This window comes from Myripristis murdjan, chromosome 20, assembly GCF_902150065.1.
Source record: "Myripristis murdjan chromosome 20, fMyrMur1.1, whole genome shotgun sequence".
NCBI lineage: Eukaryota > Metazoa > Chordata > Actinopteri > Holocentriformes > Holocentridae > Myripristis > Myripristis murdjan.
The window spans coordinates 1761590-1789126 of NC_043999.1; the positions used below are offsets into that span (position 1 = coordinate 1761590).

The 27537-nt window shown below is 43.8% G+C and overlaps 1 protein-coding gene across 1 annotated transcript in view; it reads left to right on the top strand.

The window, feature by feature from the left end:
• Nucleotides 1-203: 203 nt before the first annotated feature.
• The window catches only part of LOC115378733 (NACHT, LRR and PYD domains-containing protein 12-like), a gene marked incomplete at both ends in the record, with an annotated part of 66696 nt that continues 39362 nt past the window's right edge, over nucleotides 204-27537 (top strand). Inside the window, 4 exons of the mRNA XM_030079197.1 lie at nucleotides 204-1596; nucleotides 1708-2170; nucleotides 2570-2740; nucleotides 4983-5153. Coding sequence (XP_029935057.1) covers nucleotides 204-1596; nucleotides 1708-2170; nucleotides 2570-2740; nucleotides 4983-5153 — 2198 coding nt within the window. The remainder of the gene's footprint in view (nucleotides 1597-1707; nucleotides 2171-2569; nucleotides 2741-4982; nucleotides 5154-27537) is intronic.

The window sequence follows — 27537 nt, forward strand, 5'->3', positions numbered from 1 at the left end:
GTCAGGAGGTCCCGAGGGATCCAGTCTCCACCAGCTGTGGACACTGGTTGTGCAGACAGTGCATCACCTCATACTGGGACCAGTCTGATCCATCAGGAGACTCTGCCTGTCCCCAGTGTGGAAAAAGATCCAGAACAAGACCTGGACTGCAGACACCCAGTCAAACCAGCCCAGTGGACGGCGGTCTGCAGGAGGTTTTAGACGAGCATAAGATCAGTCTGAGGAGGAGATGTGAATTTGTGACAGAAGGAACTGCTGCAGCAGGAACTGGAACCCCCCTCAACAGGATCTACACTGAGCTCTACATCACACAGGGACGGAGTGAAGAGGTTAATACCCAACATGAGGTGTGGCAGCTGGAGACAACATCCAAGATGGAGACCCTCCATGACACTCCAATCAGGTGCCAGGACATCTTTAAACCCTTACCTGGCCAAGACACACACATCAGAGTAGTTGTGACGCAGGGCGTTGCTGGCATTGGAAAAACCTTCTCAGTGCAGAAGTTCACTCTGGACTGGGCAGAGGGCTTGGAAAACCAACATGTCAGTCTTGTGGTTCTGCTTTCGTTCCGGGAGCTGAACTTGATTAAAGATGAGCGCTACAGTCTTCTCCAGCTGCTCCGTGTTTTCCATCCAACATTACAGACGGTCACAGCAGAGAAGCTCGCCGTCTGTAAAGTCGTGTTCATCTTTGACGGCCTGGATGAAAGCAGGTTTTTATTGGATTTCCAGAACAATGAGGTCATGTCTGATGTCACACAGACATCATCAGTAGACGTGCTGTTGACAAACCTCATCAAGGGGAATCTGCTTCCCTCAGCTCTCCTCTGGATAACTTCCAGACCTGCGGCGGCCAATCAGATCCCTCCTACATGTGTCGACAGGGTAACAGAAGTGCGAGGGTTCACTGACCTCCAGAAGGAGGAGTACTTCAGGAGGAGATCCAGTGATGAGGAGCTGTGCAGCAGAATCATCTCACACATCAAGGCGTCCAGGAGCCTCCACATCATGTGCCACATCCCAGTCTTCTGCTGGATCACTGCTACAGTTCTGGAGCACATGTTGACTACAGACCAGAGAGGAGAGCTGCCCAAGAGCCTGACTAACATGTACTCACACTTCCTGCTGGTTCAGACACAGAGGAAGAAGCACAAGTATGATGAGAGACATGACAGCAGTCAGCAGGAGCTGATGGAGACTGACAGGGAAGTTCTTCTGAAGCTGGGCAGGCTGGCGTTTGAACATCTGGAGAAAGGCAACCTGATGTTCTACCAAGAAGACCTGGAGGAGTGTGGTCTTGATGTCAGAGAGGCCTCGGTGTACTCAGGAGTGTGCACAGAGATCTTCAAAACCGAGTGTGTGCTCTTCCAGAGAAAAGTCTACTGCTTTGTTCATCTGAGCATTCAGGAGTTTCTCGCTGCAGTCTACATCTTCCACTGCTACACCAACAGGGACATGGAGACACTGGAGACATTCATTGGACACGAGTTGGACTATGAAGACAGAGGATCATCCCTGGTTGATGTAGACAGTTATTTTCACAATATGTTTACTAGATATGAAAAGTCTAAAGTACCGGACACATTCATTGGACACGACTTGGACTATGTATCATATGTCCCCACATTCCAAAGAGAGCGCTGGGGTAGTGAAGTCCACACATCCCTGCAAAATGGCTGGGGTAGATATGGATGCAGTGTACGATCCCTGGATGTTTTCCTGAAGAGAGTCATGTCTAAAGCCCTGAAAAGTAAAAATGGCCACCTGGACCTCTTTGTCCGCTTCCTTCATGGCCTCTCACTGAAGTCCAGCCAGAGGCTCTTAGGAGGCCTGCTGGGTCAGACAGAGAGCAGACCAGAAGACATCCAGAGGGCCATCAGCAACCTTAAAGAGATGAACACTGAAGATATCTCTCCTGACAGAAGCATCAACATCTTCCACTGTTTGATGGAGATGAACGACCTCTCAGTACATCAGGACATCCAAAAGTTCCTGAAGTCAGAGAACACATCAGAGAAGAAACTCTCTGAGATCCACTGCTCAGCTCTGGCCTACATGCTGCAGATGTCAGAGGAGGTTCTGGATGTGTTTGACCTGAAGGCGTACAGAACATCACAGGAGGGACGACAGAGACTGATCCCAGCTGTGAGGAACTGCAGGAAGGCTCGGTTAGTCCTGATGTGAATACAGACATTATACAACAGTGTAGAGCTGCTTCCATACCTGACACCATCAGAAATACAGTAAAGATATGTAGTTCTCTAAATATTCAGGATAAAGGATTGATTCTGTCTGAAAAAAATATACTTCAGGCAGTCCAGGGTAAAATGGAGGCAACATGGTGGTGATGCCCACAGCAGCTCACCCCTACAATACTTCAAAATAGTGTTTTTGCTGTGTAATTGAACCTGAGCATCAGGTTTCTACTGCTTGGTTTCTTCTGATATTATACATGAAGCACCTTTCAAAAAAAAATTGTATCCTGTAATACAATTTAATATTACTATAGTATAACACTATATAAACACAAATCACAGATTTGACATCTGTAAAATCTATAATTACAGACTTTCTGGCTGTGGACTCTCAGAGACTCACTGTGAAGTCGTGGCCTCGGCTCTGAAGTCCAACCCCCATCTGACAGAGCTGGACCTGAGTGAGAACCAGCTGCAGGATTCAGGAGTGATGCTGCTGTCTGCTGGACTGGAGAGTCCAAACTGCAGACTGAAGACTCTGAGGTCAGACTGCATTTTTTCAGCTTGTAGGGGACAGAAAAATAAATCAATAACTACATAAATAAATAAAAAAGAGAAAAACAAAACATATGTATATCAGTACACATATACACTACTCACAAAAAGTTAGGGATATTTGGCTTTCGGGTGAAATTTACGGAAAATGTAAAAAGTTCACGCTACAGTGATATTATATCATGAAAGTAGGGCATTTAAGTAGAAGCATGCACTGGTGATTTCCTCATCTCAAACAATTTATTGAAACAAAAGCCAACAACAGTGGTGGGTATACCACAACAAAAAATGTCAGTGTCTCAATAACTTGTCATGTGCCCTTGAGCATCAATTACAGCTTGACAACGACGTCTCATGCTGTTCACAAGTCGACTTATTGTCTGCTGAGGCATGGCATCCCACTCTTCTTGAAGGGCGGCCCTCAGGACATTGAGGTTCTGGGGTACAGAGCTCCGAGCCTCTACACGGCGACTCAGCTGATCCCATAGGTTTTCTATGGGATTCAGGTCTGGAGAAAGTACAGGCCACTCCATCTGAGGTAACCCAGTCTCCAGCAGCCGTTCCCTAATGATACGACCTCGATGAGCTGGAGCATTGTCGTCCATGAAGATGAAATTAGGCCTGTGTTGTTCATGCAGGGGCACATTGACTGGATTAATGATGTTATTCAGGTAGTATGGGCTTGTCACTGTACCATTCACAAAGTGTAGGGCAGTTCTGTACTGACTAGACACACCTGCCCACACAGTAACACCACCACCACCAAAGGCTCGTCTGGTGACAACAGTGGCTGATGCATAGGGCTCTCCTTGACGTCTCCAACATCGTTGGCGGCCATCATTTCTGCTCAACATGAATCGGCTTTCATCAGAGAACAGCACTGAGGCCCACTGGTCCCTCGTCCAGCGTAAATGCTCCCTGGCTCATGCAAGACGATGACACCTGTGCCTGGTGGTGTGGTCAGGTACCCTTGCAGGTCGTCTAGCACGCAGACCATGCTGATGTAAACGGTTTCGAATGGTCTGACGTGACACTTGGGTGCCTCTCACCTCCCTTAAACGTGCCTGGAGTTGAGTGGCATTCATCATCCGGTTCCACAGGGCACTGTTCACAATGAAGCAGTCATCAGTGTAGGATGTGGCCAAAGGACGTCCACTTCTATGCCTTTCTGTCACTCTTCTAGTCTCTCTGTATCTCTGTTGCAACCTGCTGATGATACCCTGTGACACTCTAAGCTCAGTGGCCACTTCCGTCTGAGAACATCCTGTTTGAAGCCTCGCAATGGCGAGGTGCTGCTGATCAATTGTTAGGTGTCGTCTTGGTCTCATGATGTCAAAATGTGAACGGCATAATGAGGAGGATTGTTTAAATACCAATTCTAATTGAACCAGGAAATGTATTGGTCGATTCATGGATCAAACACCTGTTGTGAATTTTGCTGTTAAACTCCTTGTTAGAGAACAGCAACTTGTGCAAAAAGTACTGAAACACTGAACAGTTGGACATGTGCATTCAAAAGTTTACAGAAGGTCACATTAAGTTCACCTGTAAAGGTTATAATGCATTTTAGGTTCATCCTGAAATTTCACCCAAAAGCCGAATATCCCTAACTTTTTGTGAGTAGTGTACACACCTCTCGTCCTCACATTTGGGACACCTCTCATCCTAAATTTGAAAATGAGCCTCCTTCATCCATTTCTTTGTTACATAAAGCGTATTTTCAGAGCGACACTGGAGAATACCGTTGTCTGGTCAGTCTTTTGAAATGCTCATAACTTTGGCCCTGTTTGGTCAAGAGACTGGGTGCTGGTTTCATGTGATGCAGAAGCTCTTGTTCTCCAGTTTTACTATGAGAAGATGGTAGACTGAAGGCATCTGAGGACTTTTCACTGAGCCATTCATTTGTTATTTATGGACGTACCTATGGCTGTTTTCACATCTACTGTATTTAGCACTGAATTTGAATTTTGGACCTTTTATCATTTCTTGCTTTCATTGTTTGTTTATTTGTGTTTTTAATATTTTGATGTCTTTTCATTTCAGGTGTTATCTTTATCTTTTCATTTACTCTGATGGTTTTGTAAAGCACTTTCGAACTTTGCTTCAAAGGTGTAACATAAATATAAATTAATATTATCAGTATTATTATTATTGTATTATTGAAAAATCTCTGACTGATAAATATCCCAAACACTGGAAATTATAGCTACATATTTTATTCTTTATTCAGACTGAGTTACTGCAGGTTGACAGAGAGCAGCTGTGCTGCTCTGGCCTCGGCTCTGAAGTCCAACCCCCATCTGACAGAGCTGGACCTGAGTGAGAACCAGCTGCAGGATTCAGGAGTGGAGCTGCTGTCTGCTGGACTGGAGAGTCCAAACTGCAGACTGAAGACTCTCAGGTAAGACTGCACTTTTAATGATGACATAAATTGATTTAATTTGAGTAACTCCACAGGATCATTTATTCCTGTATATGTATTGCAGACCTGCCTCATCAAATATTTTGGCCAGTACTCTGGTCCAAGAACAGTTATTTCAAAGATCCCAAAAGAAAATTAGTTTAGTAAGTCTATTATCAGGCATGTTTATTAATCTATTCCACAGTGGCACCATGTCACCCTGGTGCCGCACTTGGCATGGCTCCCAACCCAGATCACCACATACAGCAAGTTTGGGGGCCATTTTATGTACAGAAAACAAGGCATGGCTCTGTTCTGAACTGCATCACATTTTGTTTGCTTACAGTAACCCCAAACCCCTGCACTGTAGTCTAAAATAGGACAGGCACAAGATTTAAACAGCTGTGTATAGGTTTTATAAGCAAGATCTCTGCATAACTTGACCTCATTCAGGACAGCACCCAGAGTCCTACCTGCAGAGTCAGATAAGATTTTTATTCTTCTTTCAAAAGTAAGATGGGCATCTAGAGTAAGTCCTAACTATTTATAATACTCAGTAAATGACAAAAGTGTTGGCCCAAAATGAAACTTAAACTTAGTGTGTAACTCACCCTTTTTCTTGAAATGCATAATCTGAGTTTTATCTTCATTTATCTTTCGTCTCCATTTACTACACCAACAGCACACGATATCCAACAAATTTTGGAGATCAGTTTCAGTCTCTGCAAGGAGGACTATATCATCCACGTATAGAAAAGTGCCAACCGTACAATCAGCTCTATTCTTACAAAAACCATTCTGTTGGTCTGCCAGCAGATCAGATGTTTCCAAATAACAATACAGTCGTTCATTAAGTTTACTAGAATAGAGTTTGTAGACACATCTGAGAAGACTTATCCCCCTATAGTTCAGAGGAACTCTAGGATCAGTATTTTGAGACTTAGGTATAGGTTTCACTATAGATTTACACCAAACAGAGGGGACCAAGCTATACTCCAAACAGATAGAAAAAAGATGAGCTAAAATTGGAAATAAGCAGGGTAATTTCAGTAGATTGTTAGGTAGGTTATCAATGCCAGTAGCTTTTCTTAGTTTAAGTGAGTCAATTTCCTTTTTAACCACCCCTTCCGTAATACTAGCATTTAGGTACATTTTTAAGATCAGCTATCCCTGCAAAAAACAGTTCTCCCACTCAGTAGAGCAGGAACCTCCAGAAAATAAAGAACCAAAGTCTGTTTCCCATTTTTTCAAAACATTGTCCTCAGCAAAAACAGAAGATCCATGTTCCAATACCACTTCCATAGGGATAGGTTGAACTCTTTTTGGGCCCATTATTTATTAAATTCCCAAACAACTGAGGATTATTAGTTTGCAGATGCTCCATTTTTAATGCCTGACCCCTCTCATATTTTCTTTTACAAGCTCTCAATTTTCTGTCAGAATTCTGTTGTTTGACTTTAAATTTGTTCTTTAGCTGTTGCCTCCTCATATCATTACCATCACACTTTAAAAATGATTTCTCTGCCGTCCTCATCTCCTTCCACAGTACATTCAGCTCTCCATTCCAGTAAGGTTTAGGTATTCTAGTGAATCCACCTGTCTTAATGGAATGTGGATGTCTACGGACTTCAGCAACCTTACAGAAATATTTACAGAACTCACCATACCATTTATCAATTTCTTTTTGATGTTGTACTTGAGAGAGCTTATCTAAGAATTCAGTAAGCATTATCTGGCACTCACTGGAGGAAAGAAAATGGGGAGAGACAATTTTAATATTCTTCTGAGGGTATTGTCTAGATGAGTATTATCTGAACCCATATTGCCAGGACACCCTAGGCCAGAGGTCGATGATTAACTTTGTTGTCATTTCATCCGATCTCCGGCTGCATGTCTTGGACACTCAGGTGAAGAGAGGGGCTGAGCTGTCAACTGATCACCACCTGGTGGTGAGTTGGATCCACTGGCGGAGGGGGAAGCTTGACAGTTCTGGCAAGCCCAAACGTATTGTGAGGGTCTATTGGGAACGTCTGGCCGAACCCTCCGTTGGGGAAGTCTTCAACTCCCACCTCCAGGAGAGCTTCTCCCGTCTCCCGAGGGAGGCTGGGGACATTGAGTCCAAATGGACCATGTTCTCGGCCTCTATTGTCGATGCAGCTGTTTGGAGCTATGGCCGCAGGGTCTCTGGTGCCTGTTGTGGCAGCAATCCCAGAACCCGGTGGTGGACACCGGAAGTAAGAGATGCCGTCAAGCTGAAGAAGGAGTCCTACAGGTCCATGTTGGCCTGTGGGACTCCTGAGGCAGCTGACAGGTACTGGCAGGCCCAGCGTGCCGCAGCTCGGGCAGTACGGCAAAAACACGGAGCTGGGAGGAGTTCAGTGAGGCCATGGAGGAGGACTATCGGTCGGCCTCGAAGAGATTCTGGCAAACTGTCCGGCGCCTTAGGAGGGGGAAACAGTACACTGCCGACAGTGTTTACAGTGCAGGTGGTGGGCTGTTGACCTCGACTAGGGATATTGTCGGGCGGTGGAAGGAATACTTTGAGGATCTCATCAATCCCACCGTCACGTCTTCCGTTGAGGAAACAGAGGCTGAGGACCCAGAGATGGAATCATCAGTCACCCAAGCCGAGGTCACTGAGGTAGTTTGCAAGCTCCTTGGTGGCAGGGTGGCCGGGGTGGATGAGATCCGCCCTGAGTATCTCAAGTCTCTGGATGTTGTGGGGCTGTCTTGGCTGACACGCCTCTGCAACATTGCGTGACGGTTGGGGACAGTGCCTCTGGAGTGGCAGACCGGGATGGTGGTCCCTCTTTTTAAAAAGGGGGACCGGAGGGTGTGTTCCAACTAGTGCTGGGTATCGTTTCAGATTTCAAGAATCGATTCGATTCCGATTCACAAGATTCAGAATCGATTATCACGATTCCATCCGATTCGATTTGATTCGATCTGATATTGCCGATCCGATTCAATCCGATATTGATTTGGTTAGTTTTATTAAAAAGCATTTTGAGCTGTTACTGAGTTACATGCCTGTCTAGTTATGCAACACATTAATACTATTAATTATATTGTGTCATTTGACAACAGATTAATATAGGTATTGATAATTAAAATGGCTGTAAGACTGGTAAAAAAGGCTAGGACCACCTTTTGTTGCCCAGAGGAGATATGTTGCTCAAACACTTGGTATGTAGTGTTAGTGTATGTTTATGAGTTGTAGAACATAATAAATTATCTTGCAAGAGTAGATGATTACCAGTAAGCGTGAGTCAAATAATTTAACAATATGTTAAATTATTATTTGTTTTAAAAATGTAAATTACTTATCAAACAGACCTAACAATTCAGCTACCAATGAATGAGCAGTAGTATGCATGTGATAACATGGTTTGAAAAATAAGCCGAAGTGATACCTCTTCTCTGAATAGACAAGCTAAGCCAGTGTGCTGCTGTTAGCCAGTGAAAATAGATGGGAGTGGCAACTCTTCGCTTTGTTACACAATCTATGTCAGTGCGCTGCTGCAGCTTGGAAAGTTTCTCTGCCTTTTGGACTCGTATGGTGCCGGTGCAGGTGTTATAATGTTTTTTTCTTGGTGGTGCAGGTGCAGGTGAAACCACTGGAGGGGTTGTGCCACCCAGATTTGCTTCCCTCCATGTAATTTTCCCTAGACATACGTTCATATTCCACACAAAAACAGCATTTATATATATATATTAAAAGATCGATCTTTCGGTGCACAGATCGATCCATGGGAATTTAGATGAAGATTGATTCAAAATCGGAGGATCGATCTTTTCAACACAGCTCTAGTTCCAACTACAGGGGGATCACACTTCTCAGCCTACCCGGGAAGGTCTACGCCAGGGTACTGGAGAGGAGGATACAGCCGATAGTCGAACCTCGGATTCAGGAGGAACAATGCGGTTTTCGTCCCGGCCGTGGAACACTGGACCAGATCTATACCCTCCAGAGGGTGCTCGAGGGTTCATGGGAGTTTGCCCAACCAGTCCACATGTGCTTTGTGAATCTGGAGAGGGCATTCGACCATGTCCCCCGTGGTACCCTGTGGGGGGTGCTCCAGGAGTATGGGGTCCGAGGCCCCTTGCTAAGGGCTGTTCGGTCCCTGTACGACCCGAGCAGGAGCTTGGTTCGCATTGCCGGCAATAAGTCAGACCTGTTCCCAGTGCATGTTGGACTCCAGCAGGGCTGCCCTTTATCACCGGTTCTGTTCATAATCTTTGTGGACAGAATTTCTAGGCGCAGCCGGGGGCCGGAGGGAGTCCTGTTTGGGAGTCACAGGATTTCATCACTTTCATCGGATGATGTTGTCCTGTTGGCTCCTTAGAACCGGGACCTTCAGCAGGCACTGGGGCGGTTCGCCGCCCCAGTGTGAAGCAGCTGGGATGAGAATCAGCACCTCCAAGTCCGAGGCCATGGTTCTTGACTGGAAAAGGGTGGCATGCCCTCTCCGGATTGGTGGAGAAGCCCTGCCTCCAGTGGAGGAGTTCAAGTATCTCGGGGTCTTGTTCACAAGTGAGGGAAGGATGGAGCGTGAGATTGACAGGTGGATTGGTGCAGCCTCCGCAGTGATGTGGTCGGTGTACCGATCCGTCGCGTTGAAGAAGGAGCTCTCTGAAAGGCGAAGCTCCCTGATTTACCAGTCGATCTACATTCCTACCCTCACGTATGGTCATGAGCTTTGGGTAATGACCAAAAGGACCAGATCGCGGATACAAGCGGCCGAAATGAGTTTCCTTTGCAGGGTGGCCGGGCGGTCTCTTGGAGATAGGGTGAGGAGCTCGGTCACTCTGGAGGAGCTCGGAGTAGAGCCGCTGCTCCTCCGCATCGAGAGGAACCAGTTGAGGTGGCTTGGGCATCTGTTCCGGATTCCCCCTGGACGCCTCCCAGGGGAGGTGTTCCGGGCATGCCCCACCGGGAGAAGGCCCCGGGGAAGACCCAGGACCCGCTGGAGGGACTCGGCTGGCCTGGGAACGCCTTGGTGTCCCTCCCGAGGAGCTGGCGGAAGTGTCTGGGGAGAGGGAAGTCTGGGCATCTCTGCTCAGACTGCTGCCCCCGCGACCTGGCCCCGGATAAGCTGCAGACGACGAGTACGAGTACGAACGAGAGAGAGAGAGAGAGAGAGAGAGAGAGAGAGAGAGAGAGAGACGTGTATCAGTGTGAGCAGGCTGCTAGAAAACATGGCAAATCCATAATAATAACTAGATAGTGAAGTAGAAAAAGCTCTCGGAGTACAAGGAGCCAGTTCACTGAGGAGTGACGCTTTCATTTACTCTGATGGTTTTGTAAAGCACTTTGGAACTTACCTTCACAGGTGTAATAGAAATATAAATTAGTATTCTCAGTATTATTATTAATGCAATTGTTATAATAATTATTTCATTGATAAATGACTGATCAATGTCCAAAACACTGGAAATTATAGCTACATATTTTATTCTTCATTCAGATTGAGTGACTGCAGGTTGTCAGAGAGCAGCTGTGCTTCTCTGGCCTCGGCTCTGAAGTCCAACCCCCATCTGACAGAGCTGGACCTGAGTTGGAACCAGGTGCAGGATTCAGGAGTGGAGCTGCTGTCTGCTGGACTGGAGAGTCCAAACTGCAGCCTGAAGACTCTGAGGTCAGTAGAGGGGTGGAGTCAGTCCTCTGAGGTCAGTAGAGGGGTGGAGTCAGTCCTCTCAGGTCAGTAGAGGGGTGGAGTCAGTCCAGGAGGAGCAGCTTGGTTGCTTGGTTCTTGTGCTGGACACAGTCAGTGCAGGCAGCATTTCCTGGGAAATATCCAAAGTGCTCAGTGGCCTCAGGACTGGACAGAGAGACAGAGAGAGATCAGCCAATCAGAGCAGCCACAGTGTGTTGGGATCATGTGCTCGAGTTGACCTGCAGATGATGATGATGACGATGATGAAGAGGATGATGGTTTTGTGTTCATCCCTACAGGCTGGAACATGTAAAAGACTGGATTCCAGCTGGCAGCCTGAGAGGATGTGAGTACTGAGACACACACACACACACACACACACACACACACACTCACAAACAGAAAGGGAATTTAGAAAATATATATTTAGTAAAATTATGTATATAATAAAATTACACACACATGAAGTACAAATCCAAACAAGGCTTTACAGAAATTGTGAACGAGCTGAAACTATATGTGTGTGTTTCCAAAAGCAGCTCAAATCAGCTGACAGGACAGAGAAAGCTGGGCGCCCTGGGAGCTCACGTGCTGCAGAGCTCCAGCTTGTCCAGGCTGAGTCGTGGGTTTGAATCCCGCCTCAGGCCCTTTGCTGCAGGGCGGCCCCTCTCTCTCCCGGCCTTTCCTGTCTCTCTCTGCTGTGTCCAATCAAAGCTACAATGACAAAAAACATAATAGAAAAGGAGAAGACAGGATGAACAGATGTGGAGAGAAAGAAAGAAGCAGACAGGAACTCAAACAAAACAGCACAGAAAATAATAATTAAAAAAAAGAATTAAGAAAGCAAATCAATTGTAGTTTACTTTTGGTGTGTGTGTGTGTGTGTGATGAGGGCAGGGGGCAGGCAAGGACAGAGAGGGGTAGAGGAAAAGAGAGGGAGGTATAAGAGAAAAAAAAAACCTGAAGGAAAAAAAGGTGTAATTTGTGTAATTGTTGATATGTATTTGTTTTCCTCTGGTATTTTGGGTGGATATGAAATCTGCCTTACAAACTAAACAAAAAAATTAGCATTAAAAACAATAAACTAAACAAGCAAATCCTCTTTAAAAATGAATTAAAACCAAACTCAAACTGAAAACACAAAGTGTAAAATGACGTTAGTTTTTATTTTTAATGAAAAATGCAAAACTATAATAACCTTATTAGAGCCAAGAGAGTGTGAGTGAATGATGCTTTCTGAGGTGTGTTGTGTGTCTTCTCCCCATCAGACGCCTGTGATCTCACACTGGATCCAAACACAGCGAACAGAAAGCTCCGTCTGTCTGAGGACAACAGGAAGGCGACGAAGGAGAGCGAGGAGCAGCCGTATCCTGATCACCCAGACAGATTTGACGAGTGGCTTCAGGTTCTGTGTAGAGAAGGTCTGACTGGGCGATGTTACTGGGAGGTCCAGTGGAGTGGACGGGTTGATATAGCAGTGACTTACAGAGGAATCAGAAGAAGTGGAGATGACTCTGAGCTTGGGCACAATGATCAGTCCTGGAGTCTGTGGTGCTCTGGTGACAGCTATACTGCCTGTCACAACAGTGAGTCCACCAGCATCTCTGTCCGTCCCCGTGGATCTGACAGAGTAGCAGTGTATCTGGACTGCTCTGCTGGAACTCTGTCCTTCTACAGAGTCTCTTCTGACAGACTGAGACTCCTCCACACCTTCAGCTCCACCTTCACTGAGCCGCTCCACCCTGGGTTTACTTTGTGGTTACCTGGTTCTTCTGTTGTGGTTGAGCTGCCAGTTTCTCAGAAACAAACTCTGTCCTGAAAGTGTTTAGAACATGTTTGGCTGATTTGTGGTTTATAGTTTTTTTTTTGTTTGTTTGTTTGTTTTTTTATTTCTAATCAATAAACACAGACGTGAGAATGACAGCACATTGCTTACTGCAGAGCTGTGACTGGAGCCCCTCTCATTTTGTGCCCCTCCCTTCACCTGTTGATCTCCAAGTCACATTAAGATGTTTAACGGTCTGTACCTGATGTTTTACTGTCAACAGATTTGTATTTCAATTTGGACAGTGCACATTAATAAACACATGACTGTAACTGTGTCAGAGGCTTTTCTCACCTGCAGCCCCTGGCCAGGTGTTCCACAGGTTTCCTAAAACTGAAGACGACTTGAAGAGGGAACAAATCTGATTTGAACTCAGCAGCTGGATGGCTGCTTTGTGTGAATCGATGTTGAATGGCAGGACAGGTTTGCTCTTTGTGGAGCTCGAGCCCTATTTCCAGATTATCTGGCACCATCCTCAGACGTAGAGAACGTCATGTCACCTCTCGCCTCAGTATTGATCCTGATATTGATTTAGCTGCAGGCCACAGCAGCGCTCAATGTGCCGATGGTAAACGGCTTTGAAACACTAAGAAATGGTTGCTCTTCTGAAACGGACAGCTCGGCCACCGGCCGCAGAATGCAGCTGCAGGTAAACAAACACAGCCCCATGAGTCCCATGTGGCAGCATCCAGAACAAGTCCCACAAGAATACGACTGTCTGAGACCAGAACTATGGACATGCTCGCTTTGAGAACCCCTTTTCAGGAGAACATCTGAAGCAGCAGAGACTAAACTAAATGAAGACAGGAGAGACTGAGCCTCCCTCACAGTTGATGCACAGTACACTGTATGTATTTGAATTGTGTGACGTCCTCTTTGATTGGATTAAAAATGTAAATATTCTTCTTCTCTTTTTTATGTTTGTGTACTATGGAGCCACAGAGGGGCCATAAAGAGAAAAATAAAACCCACCAGGCCTCGTTACCACATTGTGCGCTAGAAATGTTTGAGTGCCTGCTGTCAGCTGGATCTTCCTCTCTGGGTTTTACCTAACATATGAGTGGAAGAGTGAAACCCTTTTTTACCGTGAGTGTTGCAGTATAGGGACGTCTGATTGTGTTTAAAAAATAATGTGGGAGGACGGCGCCATTGCCTGTCCTGTTAGCAAGTGTTCAGGGTCCAAACTGGGACAGCAGCCAGTTCATAGCCAGGCTTTCTGACCTCTCTCCCTGACAGAACATGGTCCAAAACACCGATCTGCCTCCAAAGCACCAACCCTCTCCAAAGCAGCTAAGACATTTGACATCTTTACCAAAAAAAAAATCTGCCCAGGGATCAACACAGTATTTCTGACTGTGATTGTGATTGGATTGTCTGAGACATGGAGGCATATTTTTTGACATAAATGACTCAAACACATCAAGAGGATCAGAACTGGCTGGTGGCATAAACTTTTTTTTCAACATTAAAATTTGTATTTTGATTTTGTAAGAGTTAAACAAAGCCACAATAATTTAACATGGGAAGCTGTCTAGAAAGTAATGAATGTGATGTGTTTATGATTTTAGCAGAAATAGCTGATATCATTTAAACAAGCTTAATGATTTCTTACTCTTTGCTTGCTACCTAATGTTCGCTAACATAAGTAGGATGCATCATCATTTATGATTCATAAAGGCTACCGTGGGTTTGTTAACTAGCACCCAGTGTTTTCTTGCAACATGAAATATTGGTGATTTGGTTTATTATCTGTTATTATATAACAATCTATCAAATGTCCAAACTGCCCCAAAAACTGGACTTATTGCACAGGCTGGTGTTCGGGCTGTAGAGTCTTACACCCTCTGTTGGTCGGTCAGAGCTCCGACTCTATGATGTTGTTGCGGGGCTCAGGGCAGGTGCATCAGTCACTGTTCAGATCCTGTAGCACATAACATGACGCCGTGTGAAGACCAACTTGTCGTTAGCTGAAGTGAAACACATGAGATCTGACGGTAACTAGTCCTTGTCAGCCAGCCAACTTGAGCTTATCATGTTTTCTAGACATCGTGATTTCCCCAAACTGAATAAATACCTCACACATCAACACAAAACTGCTCTGCTCAATCATGTTGTAACTAGAATATCCACTGGAAAAAAATCATTTTTTCATGGACTGATGGTTATACTTCTTCCGACTTCTCAACTATATATTAACTTATATTAACAGTTAGGCTATATTTAAATACAGGCTACTGCTTCCCAGTGTCGGTGCCAGAGCAAACATCTGTCTTTACATAAACTCACAGGCAGATGTTTTATTTCAGCTGGGGTTGTGTCACTCCAATTTAACATCAGCTCCGATTAATGTGGCTAAGCAGCAAAAGTAAGGACAGTAAGCAGTCACATTAAGGCTGAACAGAGTTATAGAATCACCTTTTCAGGCTGTTATCAATTTACCTCTGAAATAAAGATGACAGTTTTCACAGATGTGTTGATTTATTAAATGTTCATTTCAATGTACAGATGCAAACAAATTGACAAATTAATTAAATCAATGGCCTAGGAAACTCATAAAGACTAAACAAATTAATAACATTTAATAAGCTAATTAATAACTGATAACATTAACACATTTATAACAAGAACAAAGTTACAGCTGCACATCTCCGTGGGAAATCTTACAGGTACTGTCCGTGGTGCTGAATCGGCTTCAACAGGTACTGTCCATGGTGCTGACTCGGCTTCAACAGGTACTGTCCGTGGTGCTGAATCCGCTTCAGCGGGTGCTGTCCATGGTGCTGAATCCGCTTCAACAGGTACTGTCCGTGGTGCTGAATCTGCTGACCCTGCCATACAGGTGCAACTCGCAGTCAGGATGTAGTTTTCTGCTTTGTTTATTATCAGCCAGGCCTCGTACATGGTGGTCGTGTGTCCTTGTCTTTGGCTGGGGAGGATTTCTCACTTCAAGACACAAAACTCAGAGTCTGTATTATGGTATCTGACAGTCTGCACATGACCGCAGATAACATGCTCATATGCATCGAGTGATTTGTTCGCATCGTAGCTATTCTCTGGTGTACACGCTAGGTTTCTCCACATATATTATGGCCATTGAATATTCGGCCATATACTATCATCGTCTTCCTGTAGCACACTTGTAAAAGGACGGCGCTTACAAGGGCGTTGTAGTTGAGATGATTTTACTCTCCGTCTGTCAACAGTAACATTACAGAGGACACATAAAACTTTGTATAGGCCCACAGTTACACTTTATAATTTCAATGGATAAGGGCTGTGCATTCTAAGTTGCATTATTTTGTGTCATAGTTTCATTTCATTTTCTTATTTGATCTAAAAGGGACACTGTCCCTTACTGTATGTCACTATTTGATGCCATATCCTGCTTTGTTTCTTGTTGAAACTACAATAAATATGTTTTTGAAGAATAGTTTGATGTAGTTGGATTATTCAAGGTATTTCTTCTAGTTTTAGAGCTTCTTTTGAGTTTCTAGTTCTTGTAAAGCTACTTTGATGGACTGTAGTGGAAATTAGAACAGTGAGCAAAGAAATTTGGTTAGAAGATTATTGCTTTTAATAGCATTATTTAAAACATGTGCACATGCTGAGGGCTCAACACTGTACAGCAAGTTTCAAAGTTTCTCCAGGAATTACTCTCTGAATTTTGCTGTTTATCCCCCCCCCCACCCCCACCCCAACACACACACACACACACACACACACACACACATACACACATACACACACGCAGAGTCAGCGTGTCAGCGGAGTCAGCGTGTCGTTCCTTGTTCTCACCACTAGATGGAGACAAAGCGGCGCCACTGATGTCGGAGGAGTGGTTCAGAGCCTTTTCAGCAAAACAAGAACCTACTGAAAATCACCTCACTGTGTGTTTCTGAGGACGGAGAGGAAAACAAACAAACATCTGAACACACACACACACACACACACACACACACACAGTCAGAGGTAAGCATGTGAAGCCAGCTGAGTCATGCCGCGTTCGGGTAGTGTCGGGATTATCAGACAGTTCATTTTCCCGGCAGGAAGTGCACGTGAACGCCTCGTAGTCGGGATTTAACACGAAGTGACGTTTCAGAATGTCAGCTCACGGCACGGAGTTTTACTCTGAATGAAAACCAACCTGCTCTGTTAAAACCTCAGTGGGCCACAGCGGGACATTTCAAAGTAAAAGTCCCGTCTGAGGAGATTTTGTCCGCAGATGGTTTGTTTTCCTCTGCGGGGGTTTAAATGAAACAGTGAGCAGTGTGAGCTGACTGGCCAAAGCCTTCACGGCATCAGATTATAATCTCATGACGTCCAGAGTCCCAAAGCACAAGGATGCAGCTCGGAGCTACTGATTTATCCCATGAGCCCGATGAGGACGTGAACGCAGCTCAAGTGGAAGTGAAAGTTTAGTTGAAGGTTAGGACGAGCCGCGACCAGGAGGCTCATCATCAACATTAATGTTGGACTTGTGTGTCACTGTCATGATCTAGAAGAGCTGCACACGTTCGGACGTCAGGAGAGGATTTCTGTTTCATCTTTGCGTTCAAGTCCAAGAAGAAAGAAAGAAACTCGACATCATGAGACCAACTTCTGCTTCTGCTGTGAGTCGCCACTTCAGTCTGACGCCATATTCAAGCTGCATTTTTCACTGTTGAGTTCATCTGTTAGAAATACATTTAAAAAGTAAAGCAGTGATCATTTTCTTTGTGGTGATGAAAAAAAATCTCATCAGGCGGTGAAAACAAATGTTAGCCAGTTCTATACGTCAGACAGCACTTAAAAAAAAAAAAAAAAGCCGTTTAAACGCGCCACTGGAAAATGAACAAATGAACAAACTAATTAATAATAATAATAATAATAATAAAACAGATCTATTAATAGTTTTCAAACGGAGCAGAGCCCCCTGTGTTCCCGGGCCCTGAACAGGCCTGTGGCTTTTTCTTTTTCCAGCCTGAACAGAAAGCAAAGTGTTTCCTGTTGGTCAGGGTGAGAACAGGCCTCTGGTCCCTCAACACAGAAAAGAGAATAAGAGCCAAACCTTGTGATGTCTTTATTTTTCTGCGAATGTAAAATATATTCAGTAAAAAAGACGACATTCACAAGTCAGCAAAGTGAGTAAGAAGGAGTGAACCAGTGAAGAGCAACATGTGATCTATGAAGACAGGGAGTCTTGTGTGTGTGTGTGTGTGTATTATTAACCCTCTGTCACCTGCGTAAATTCACTTTATTACTTTCTGAGACATGGGGAAAAAAATAATGAGCAAATCAGTGGAAAAAAAGACAACAAATAATCACCAAGACGTTAATAAAAAAAATGAGATCAGTGTAAAGAATGACCAAAAAAATTAAATTAAAATTAAAAATTAAAACATACATTTGCAAAATAACCTTTTTGGAATTGAAGGAGAAAAAACAACATAAAAAAATAAAATAGCAACAAAATAACTGTGGCGTTTCCACAAAAACATGTTGAAACACACATTGTTTATGTGACTGACTCCATTTAATACAGTTTATGCTTGTTGTCCATTAGGAAACTAGAACATCAACCCATATAACATCCCTTTGGTGTGTGTGTGTGTGTGTGTGTGTGTGTGTGTGCGTGTGTGTGTGTGTGTGTGTGTGTGTGCGTGTGTGTGTGTGTGTGTGTGCGTGCGTGCATCCGTGCGTGCACCTCTTAGACTGACTTAAAGCAGAAGATGAGTGACTGTGAGGAGGAAGAGGAGGGCAGAGCAGAGTCTGCAGTGTCCAGCTGTCTGTCCATGAAGAGCAACCGGTCTATAAGTCCACCTCCATACTTCAGTGCTGAACCTGGACCTTCAGACACAAAGTAAGACAGCTGTTAGAGAGCAGTGTGTGTTCACTGTTTTCTTGTGAAATCTGTTTGTGGCTCATGGAGAAAGTAGACGTGACCCCAAAACTGATGCTTCAGATCATGAGCCACATCCACTCTTTTAGCTGAACCCCCCCTCACAAAAAAGGATGCGACCAAACCATGAGCTGCTGTGAGCGACTGGGAGAGCTGGGAGCACCAGTGCTGCCAGTGGAAAAGTTAGTCTGGAGCCCTGATTTACAGGAACTCATGACATGTTTCAAACATTTGTGTTTCCAGAGGTTCCTACCACAGAGCAGAGTCTGCAGTGTCCATTTGTCTGTCCATGAAGAGTGACCGGTCTAAAGATAAACCTCCTGAGTTCAGTGCTGAACCTGGACCTTCAGACACAAAGTAAGACAGCTGTTAGACTGTGAGCCTGATGGAATATGATGACATGAGGTTTAGGCCTGCCACAATAACAAGTTTTGCTTTGCGATGAATTGCTTCAGAAATTATTGCAATAAGTGATAATATCACATAATATTGTGCTTTTAAGACCGTTTTTATTATTGTTGTAATTTTGACATTTTCAGACCATTCTTTAAACTTATATTATGATAATAAAGGCATAATGATCCAAGAACACCCTTTTTGAAGAGAAATAAACATTTATTCAACAAGAATATTTAAAAATGTAAACAAGAAAAATTAAATATCCAAAATAAATAACGCAAAAATACCAAAATAAATAAAGACCTTATGAATACAAAAAAAAAAAAAAAAACTGACCAACTGGCCCTGATAACAAAAAAAGTGCACTGTAATAAAAAAAAAAATACAACCAAAAACATTGAAATGGACTCAAGTCTTTGTAAACAATACTTAGATAAATATTAAACATTAGCAGACTAACATTCCTGAACAGTCTACATTTCCAGCACTTCCCTTTGCCTCTTGGCTTGTTATTGTTTTGTTTTTTTTTCTTAACTGGGAACACTGGGCGGGCTGGTTGTGCTTTAGCTGCTCGTCCCTCTTTTAGTTTGGACAGTTTGAAAACAAATGTGGCTCAGCGGCTCGTCCAGGTCACTGGGTTAGAGGTTAGAGGTTAGGGTTAGGCTGCCTTTGGTTTGGGAAGAAGCTCCATGTCGCTCTCGTTCACTGTTTTCTCCGCCTCGTCTCTACCTCCCAAGGATCGCACTGTGTGTGTGTGTGTGTGTGTGTGTGTGTGTGTGTGTGTGGCCCATGACAGGAGCGTTCTCTCCGTTCATTCCTCTAATGAAGCAGCTCTCCTCGCTGACAGACGAGGCTCGGCAGTGAACGCTCTTGTTGTCTGGTCTCTTTGGCAGAGAGACGAGGAAAACAAACACCATGAGTGTGGCGATTAATCGCCATCAGCCAAGTTAACAACTTCATTTAAATCTACTGTGCAACAGATTAAACGGATCACATATCACAACAGACCTAATGAGATTATATGGCAGAGCAAGTAGTGAGGATATCAAGAAAAGAGAGTGCAAAGAGAGAAATGACTGCTCCCTGCTCTGCAATCCAGCTGTTCAACCAAAACACATCTTGTCTGTGCTGTTTTCCACAAACTATGATGCTGTTTGAACACCTGAGAACATTTCCACGTGCACCTGCACTCACAAGTTCTTCACACACCTGTTTCTGACGTTTAGATTCACATTGACTGACAGATAAATCTGATCCTGTGCTGCTCAGACTGATGTGCATGTGATGCACCATGGCTCACACCACACACACACACACACACACACACACACTAACATTCGACCACATTGCACTGCACACCAGCACACTGAGCCAAATGCTCGTGATATGATTGGGCTAGCCCCGTGTCAGTGAAGAAAAATAGCCAATGGGCCGCAGAGCAGTGTGTCTCAAGGGCCGGCCCGGTGCTTAGTAAACAAACTCTTGCAATGACTTTATTTGCTGAAATCATTATGCAGGCGGGACCAAACTACACAAAAGGGGTTGTTTAGCAATGTGATTGGGCTAGCCCAGTGTCAGTCGGGCCGCTGATCTAGATAGATAGATAGATAGATAGATACTTTATTCATCCCGCAGGAAATTCACAGTTTTTCAGCAGTATCCACAGATTACAGATTAAGTAAATCAATAAAAAAAAGATAAAAAAATAAAGAATAAGATCTAAGTACAACAGAATAAGATCTGAGTACAACAGAATAAGATCTAAGTACAACCCAGTGTGCAAAAAGCAATGCGCAACAAAAAAAAAACCAGAAAAAAACGTGTGCATGGGTGTATAAAATGTGCATAGAGGTAGGTCAATGTGCAAATTTAGAAGAAATATACAGTATACACATGATAAATAGCAGTAAGCAATATAAACACTATAAACAAGGATTATAAAAAAAAAAAAATAGAAATATGAACAATTTAAACAGAAGTATTAACAATTTAAACAGCATGGGCTGTAGGGATTGTATGGGCCGGTCAGCTATTTAAATAATAATAAAAAATGCGTCCGGGGACTGTTGGCCCACATAGCACAGCATGGCCAGTCCTCCCCTGACCGTGACCAGTGGTGGCCAAAGTCCACAGCCCATGACTTGAGTTAAAGTATAGATCCTCCTGGTCAAATATTACTGCACTGCCAGTGGAAGTTGCTCAGTCAAATGTTTTACTTGAGTTAAAGTAATCTCTTTTAAAAATACTTAATTATTCAAAAGAACATTTTCATTTCAACATCAAGGTTCAAGGTAAAAAAAAAAACAAAAAAAAACACAAGGTTCAACACATTGCTTTATTATTTTCACAATGCATTTACAGAACCTGAGAACTCTCTGGAAAAAAATATTCTTTCTAACTTGGACTAAATTTTATTTATTTTTTTATTTATTTTATTATTTTTAACCTCTGGTGTGTTTGGGCAGACTGGGACCTAAACAGTCTTGGAGCTGCATCAGTTGGCTTTGACTGGAAAGCTGAGACTCTTGTGGATTCAATGAGCCACATTTGATTCCTGTGTGATGATGTTGGCCCCCATAGCAGAGTTCTCAAATTCTGCCCGAATCCGACCCTACCCGTCCCTACCCGACATTTTTGGGTAGGGTTGGGCCTAAAATGTATGTGAATTGGTCAGGTAGGGCAGGGCTTTGGGTTCTGGTTCTGTGTTTTACTGTCGCCGTTGAAGGACGAAATATAAATGACGCAGGCATGAAGCAGAAAGAGAGAGAGAGAAGAACGGGGATAACAGTTTAGTGCTAAATTAAACCATTTTGTGCAGAACTACAGTAACTTTACTAACTTAGCATGTTTTATGAACAACTGAACATGTGAAGCTGCTTTTCTCCAACTATCAACAAACATTTTGATATCGCCGAGAGGCTAAGACGAGGGAACTTTACCTGCTTGACCCGCTGGCTGGCTGTCAATAAAGCCATGATCCGATGCTGCATTTCAAACCTTTTATTGTTAAAAACTGTGAACCAAACAACATTTAAAATCATTGGCAATGCGGTCAGCAAAATGTGAGCCTCCCACGCTCACCCCGATCTTTTTTTTTTTCTTCTCCTTTCTTTTTTTTCGGGCTTTATCGGACTGTCGGGCCTAAAGTTCGGCTAATTAGTAGGGTACGGTACGACCTCGGGCTGGCCCAGTAGGGCCCGGTTATATTAGGGTCGGGTCTTCATTTTCAGGCCCGATGAGAACTCTAATCACATTATATATCGATTATGTATCGATCGGCTCCCAGGTGCCCTGAATGTATCGGATCAGGAGATAAGTATATTGTCCCAGCCTGAGTGTTGTAATACCTGACTGCTGGGTTCTAGGAGCACTGGAACCCAGCATGAAAACCCACCTGGATGTGAAGGGGATTCAGACATTTGTTTTGGGGTCTTCACTGGAGTCGTAACCATGGTGACTAATCTCAGGGTTAAGTCAAGGGGGTGTTGTCCTCTTTTGCTTGTTGAAAGCTTGTTGCAGTGAGTTTCCTCCTCACCCAGAAACTATTCAGATGTTTTGCTTTTGTTGTTGGTCAACTTTACTTTTATGGATTCACAATAAAAATCACTAAAAAAAAAAAAAACATGAGCTGTCAAGCTCTTGGATTGCTGTATTTGTTATAATCTGCTGCAAAAACTCAAAGTGGATGTCATGATGTTTACATGGACATTTCTTCTTGTAAATAATATCTTAATTGCATTAATATTAAAATATTGTAGTCCATGTAAATGTAGTCACAATTGTAATAACCTTGGCTAAATGTTAAGTGTCCCATCATCATGTTTGTTTGTTTTTTACTTTACTTTTTTCAGATTTTAAGATTTCAGTTAAAACGTAATGTTGTCTAAACATAAACAAACTGCTTTCACCTCCACAGGGACAGGAAGAGGAGTCGAGGTGATGTGGAGGAGCAGCTGTCCTGCTGTGCTTCATGTCAGGAGGTCCCGAGGGATCCAGTCTCCACCAGCTGTGGACACTGGTTCTGCAGACGGTGCATCACCTCAGACTGGGACCAGTCTGGTTCATCAAGAGACTCTGCCTGTCCCCAGTGTGGAGAAAGATCCAGAACAAGACCTGGACTGCAGACACCCAATCAAACCAGCCCAGTGGACGGCGGTCTGCAGGAGGTTTTAGACGAGCATAAGATCAGTCTGAGGAGGAGATGTGAATTTGTGACAGAAGGAACTGCTGCAGCAGGAAGTGGAACCCCCCTCAACAGGATCTACATTGAGCTCTACATCACACAGGGACGGAGGGAAGAGGTTAATACCCAACATGAGGTGTGGCAGCTGGAGACAACATCCAAGATGGAGACCCTCCATGACACTCCAATCAAGTGCCAGGACATCTTTAAACCCTTACCTGGCCAAGACACACACATCAGAGTAGTTGTGACGCAGGGCATTGCTGGCATTGGAAAAACCTTCTCAGTGCAGAAGTTCACTCTGGACTGGGCAGAGGGCTTGGGAAACCAACATGTCATTCTTGTGGTTCTGCTTTCGTTCCGGGAGCTGAACTTGATCAAAGATGAGCGCTACAGTCTTCTCCAGCTGCTCCGTGTTTTCCATCCAACATTACAGACGGTCACAGCAGAGCAGCTCGCCGTCTGTAAAGTCGTGTTCATCTTTGACGGCCTGGATGAAAGCAGGTTTTTATTGGATTTCCAGAACAATGAGGTCGTGTCTGATGTCACACAGACATCATCAGTAGAGGTGCTGTTGACAAACCTCATCAAGGGGAATCTGCTTCCCTCGGCTCTCCTCTGGATAACTTCCAGACCTGCGGCGGCCAATCAGATCCCTCCTACATGTGTGGACAGGGTAACAGAAGTCCGAGGGTTCACTGACCTCCAGAAGGAGGAGTACTTCAGGAGGAGATCCAGTGATGAGGAGCTGTGCAGCAGAATCATCTCACACATCAAAGCGTCCAGGAGCCTCCACATCATGTGCCACATCCCAGTTTTCTGCTGGATCACTGCTACAGTTCTGGAGCACATGTTGACTACAGAGCAGAGAGGAGAGCTGCCCAAGAGCCTGACTGACATGTACTCACACTTCCTGCTGGTTCAGACACAGAGGAAGAAGCACAAGTACGATGAGAGACATGACAGGAGTCAGCAGGAGCTGATGCAGACTGACAGGGAAGTTCTTCTGAAGCTGGGCAGGCTGGCGTTTGAACATCTGGAGAAAGGCAACCTGATGTTCTACCAAGAAGACCTGGAGGAGTGTGGTCTTGATGTCAGAGAGGCCTCGGTGTACTCAGGAGTGTGCACAGAGATCTTCAAAACCGAGTGTGTGCTCTTCCAGAGAAAAGTCTACTGCTTTGTTCATCTGAGCATTCAGGAGTTTCTCGCTGCAGTCTACATGTTCCACTGCTACACCTGCGTGGAGACTCTGGAAACATTTCTGGGAAAAGATGGCAATGGACAATCCCTGGATGTCCTCCTGAAGAGAGTCATGTCTAAAGCCCTGAAAAGTAAAAATGGCCACCTGGACCTCTTTGTCCGTTTCTTTCATGGCCTCTCACTGGAGTCCAACCACAGGCTCTTAGGAGGCCTGCTGGGTCAGACAGAGAGCAGACCAGAAGACATCCAGAGAGCCATCAGCAACCTGAAGGAGATGAACACTAACGATAACTCTCCTGACAGAAGCATCAACATCTTCCACTGTTTGATGGAGATGAACGACCTCTCAGTGCATCAGGACATCCAAGAGTTCCTGAAGTCAGAGAACAGATCAGAGAAGGAACTCTCTGAGATCCACTGCTCAGCTCTGGCCTACATGCTGCAGATGTCAGAGGAGGTTCTGGATGTGTTGGACCCGAAGGCATACAACGCATCAGAGGAGGGACGACTGAGACTGATCCCAGCTGTGAGGAACTGCAGGAAGGCTCGGTTAGTCCTGATGTGAAATCAACATTATACAAACTGTGTAGAGCTGCTTCCATACCTGACACCATCAGAAATACAATAAATATATGTAGTTCTCTAAATATTCAGGATAAAGGATTGATTCTGAGAGAAAAGATATACTTCAGGCAGTCCAGGGTAAAAGGAGGCAACATGATGGTGATGCCCACAGCAGCTCACCCCTACAATACTTCAGAATCAGAGTTTTTGCTGTGTAATTGAACTTGAGCATCAGGTTTCTACTGCTTGGTTTCTTCTGATATTATACATGAAGCACCATTCAAAAAAATCTATCCTGTAATACAATTTAATATTACTATAATATAACATTATATAAACACAAATCACAGACTTCACATCTGTAAAATCTGTAATTACAGACTTTCTGGCTGTGGACTCTCAGAGACTCACTGGGAAATCGTGGCCTCGGCTCTGAAGTCCAACCCCCATCTGACAGAGCTGGACCTGAGTAAGAACTACCTGCAGGATTCAGGAGTGAAGCTGCTGTCTGCTGGACTGGAGAGTCCAAACTGCAGACTGAAGACTCTGAGGTCAGACTGCACTTTTTAAGCTTTCCACTCATAGTTTGAAGAGAGTTGTAGGGGACAGAAAAATAAATCAATAAGTACATAAATACATAAAAAAGAGAAAAACAAAACATATGTATATCAATACACATATATACACCTACATACATGACATGACATGTGTATATTACATTCATTTGTCTGTACAAACACACTGTGGAATCAATCAAAATCGGATCTTATTGGTAGTGTTGCAGTACTCGAGGTCGGTCTGGATCTTGAGGCCACTTTTTGAGGGTCTCAGTCTCGTCTCAGAATCGAAGGCATATTCACTCAGTTTTGTCTCAGTCTCGGACTGGGCGGACTCGGGATTGTTGATCAAGACTGGTGGAGACCAGGCTCTCACTACTTTGATAAGAGAAAAACTGGACCAATCCGCAGGATGAATCACCTGCTACCGGCTGATAAAAGCGCTCCAGTGACAGCCGTCGGGGCGGCTGTGATTTAATCTGAGCAGTTCGCCTCAGTATTTGGTATTTGCTCTTAAGCTTCGTTCATTGTGAAATTACACGTGGTTTGCTTTGCTGTTAACGTCTGTGTTAACTAGATAAGAACGTAAACTTCAGTTTACTCGTTTTCTTTGATTGTGATACTCTTTCGCTGGTGGGATGCCTTTGTTTTGTTAATTGTGCACTTTGTTTTGGGTATCAATTTTGTTTTGTTTTACTCGCCACTGATCTTGTATTTGTCTTGTGGTTTTGAGTGGCGGGCCAAACTGCAAACGGGTTTTACGCAGGTAAGAGTAGAGTAGCCTAGGTAGGCTCTTTTGGTTTGCACCACGCAGGGTAGTATTTGTTTTTGTAATAGAATTGGCCAGTGTTGCCTTTTGTGTGTATTTATTGCTCTGTATTTTCTTCTTGTGCCTTTTCATTTACCCCGTCTCACTACAAAATAAACGGCTGTACATGCCTGTACATCCATGTTTGTTGCTTCCCTAATTTCCCTAGACACTTTCCATCTTTAGGGTTGTAACACTCATGTATCATTAAGTTTAGTTTCCAAAATCATAAGGAGTTCATCTTCAAAACAATATGCAAGTGAAAACACTCTGCAGTGTGCAAATTCTGCACAACTCACAGAAACTGCTGTGTGAGTGTGCTCACTTTTTTGCATCTTTGGAAATCTGCATGTCTTTTATAAGATCCATGCAAAAACTAAAAGAAAGTGTATCTTATTTCAGATGCAGGTGTATTAATCTCTTTACACTCATTATAAGCCATATTCACCTGACAAATACAGATTAACATCTTATTTGAAGATTCAAAGTGTCAAAATTCAAAGAGTCAAAATATAGCTGTCAAAGCACCAAAATGCAAAATGTTCTTAAATTAATTAAGTTAAGGACCCATGATCAAGAAAGTTAACAAAAACACCTCGCTGAAATGGTATGTCAGGTGTTTTCACTTAGTTCATTTAATTTAGGCCTTATTCCTTTTTCTTTTCATCTTTCTTTATGAAATGACATATTTCTCATTGCTTGTCAGTGCAGTTTTAAAAAGTATGAGGCGTACTTTTTACAAAAAGTCAAACAACAAATGTCCTTCGATTTGAGATTAGTTTCATTGAGCTGGTTAGAAAACAGTAGCAGAGTTTTTTGTTTTTTGTTTTTTTTTGCTGTTGCATTTGTTTAAAAGCAAACTTAGTTTAAAAGAGATACCTGTCATTTTGCTCTATTTGGTTATGATTTTTCTCTGATATATACGGTCTTGGTCTCCTGGTCTCCGTCGTGACCTCCAAATGTCTCGGTAATGTCTTGGTCTTTGTCGATGCGGTCCTGACTACAACACGACTTATTGGTTTAATGTATTCAGTCCACTTGGTCCATATCAGCTAGAATTTTTCTTTTTGGATCCTGAGGAAAAATGACCGCTGTTCCATAATCTATATTTCATGGACTATTTCTATCCATTCATCAGTGACTGCTGGCTCTGGTTTTAGCCATCTCCTTGTGACTGCCTTTTTACTTGCCGCCAAAAGTATTTGAGCCAGTATCTTGTCCTTGTTGCTCTATCTTTCAAATGGGATATCACCCATGTGGATAGCATCACATCTAAAAGGAATGGTACTTCCAAATACATTATTTAGATGCTG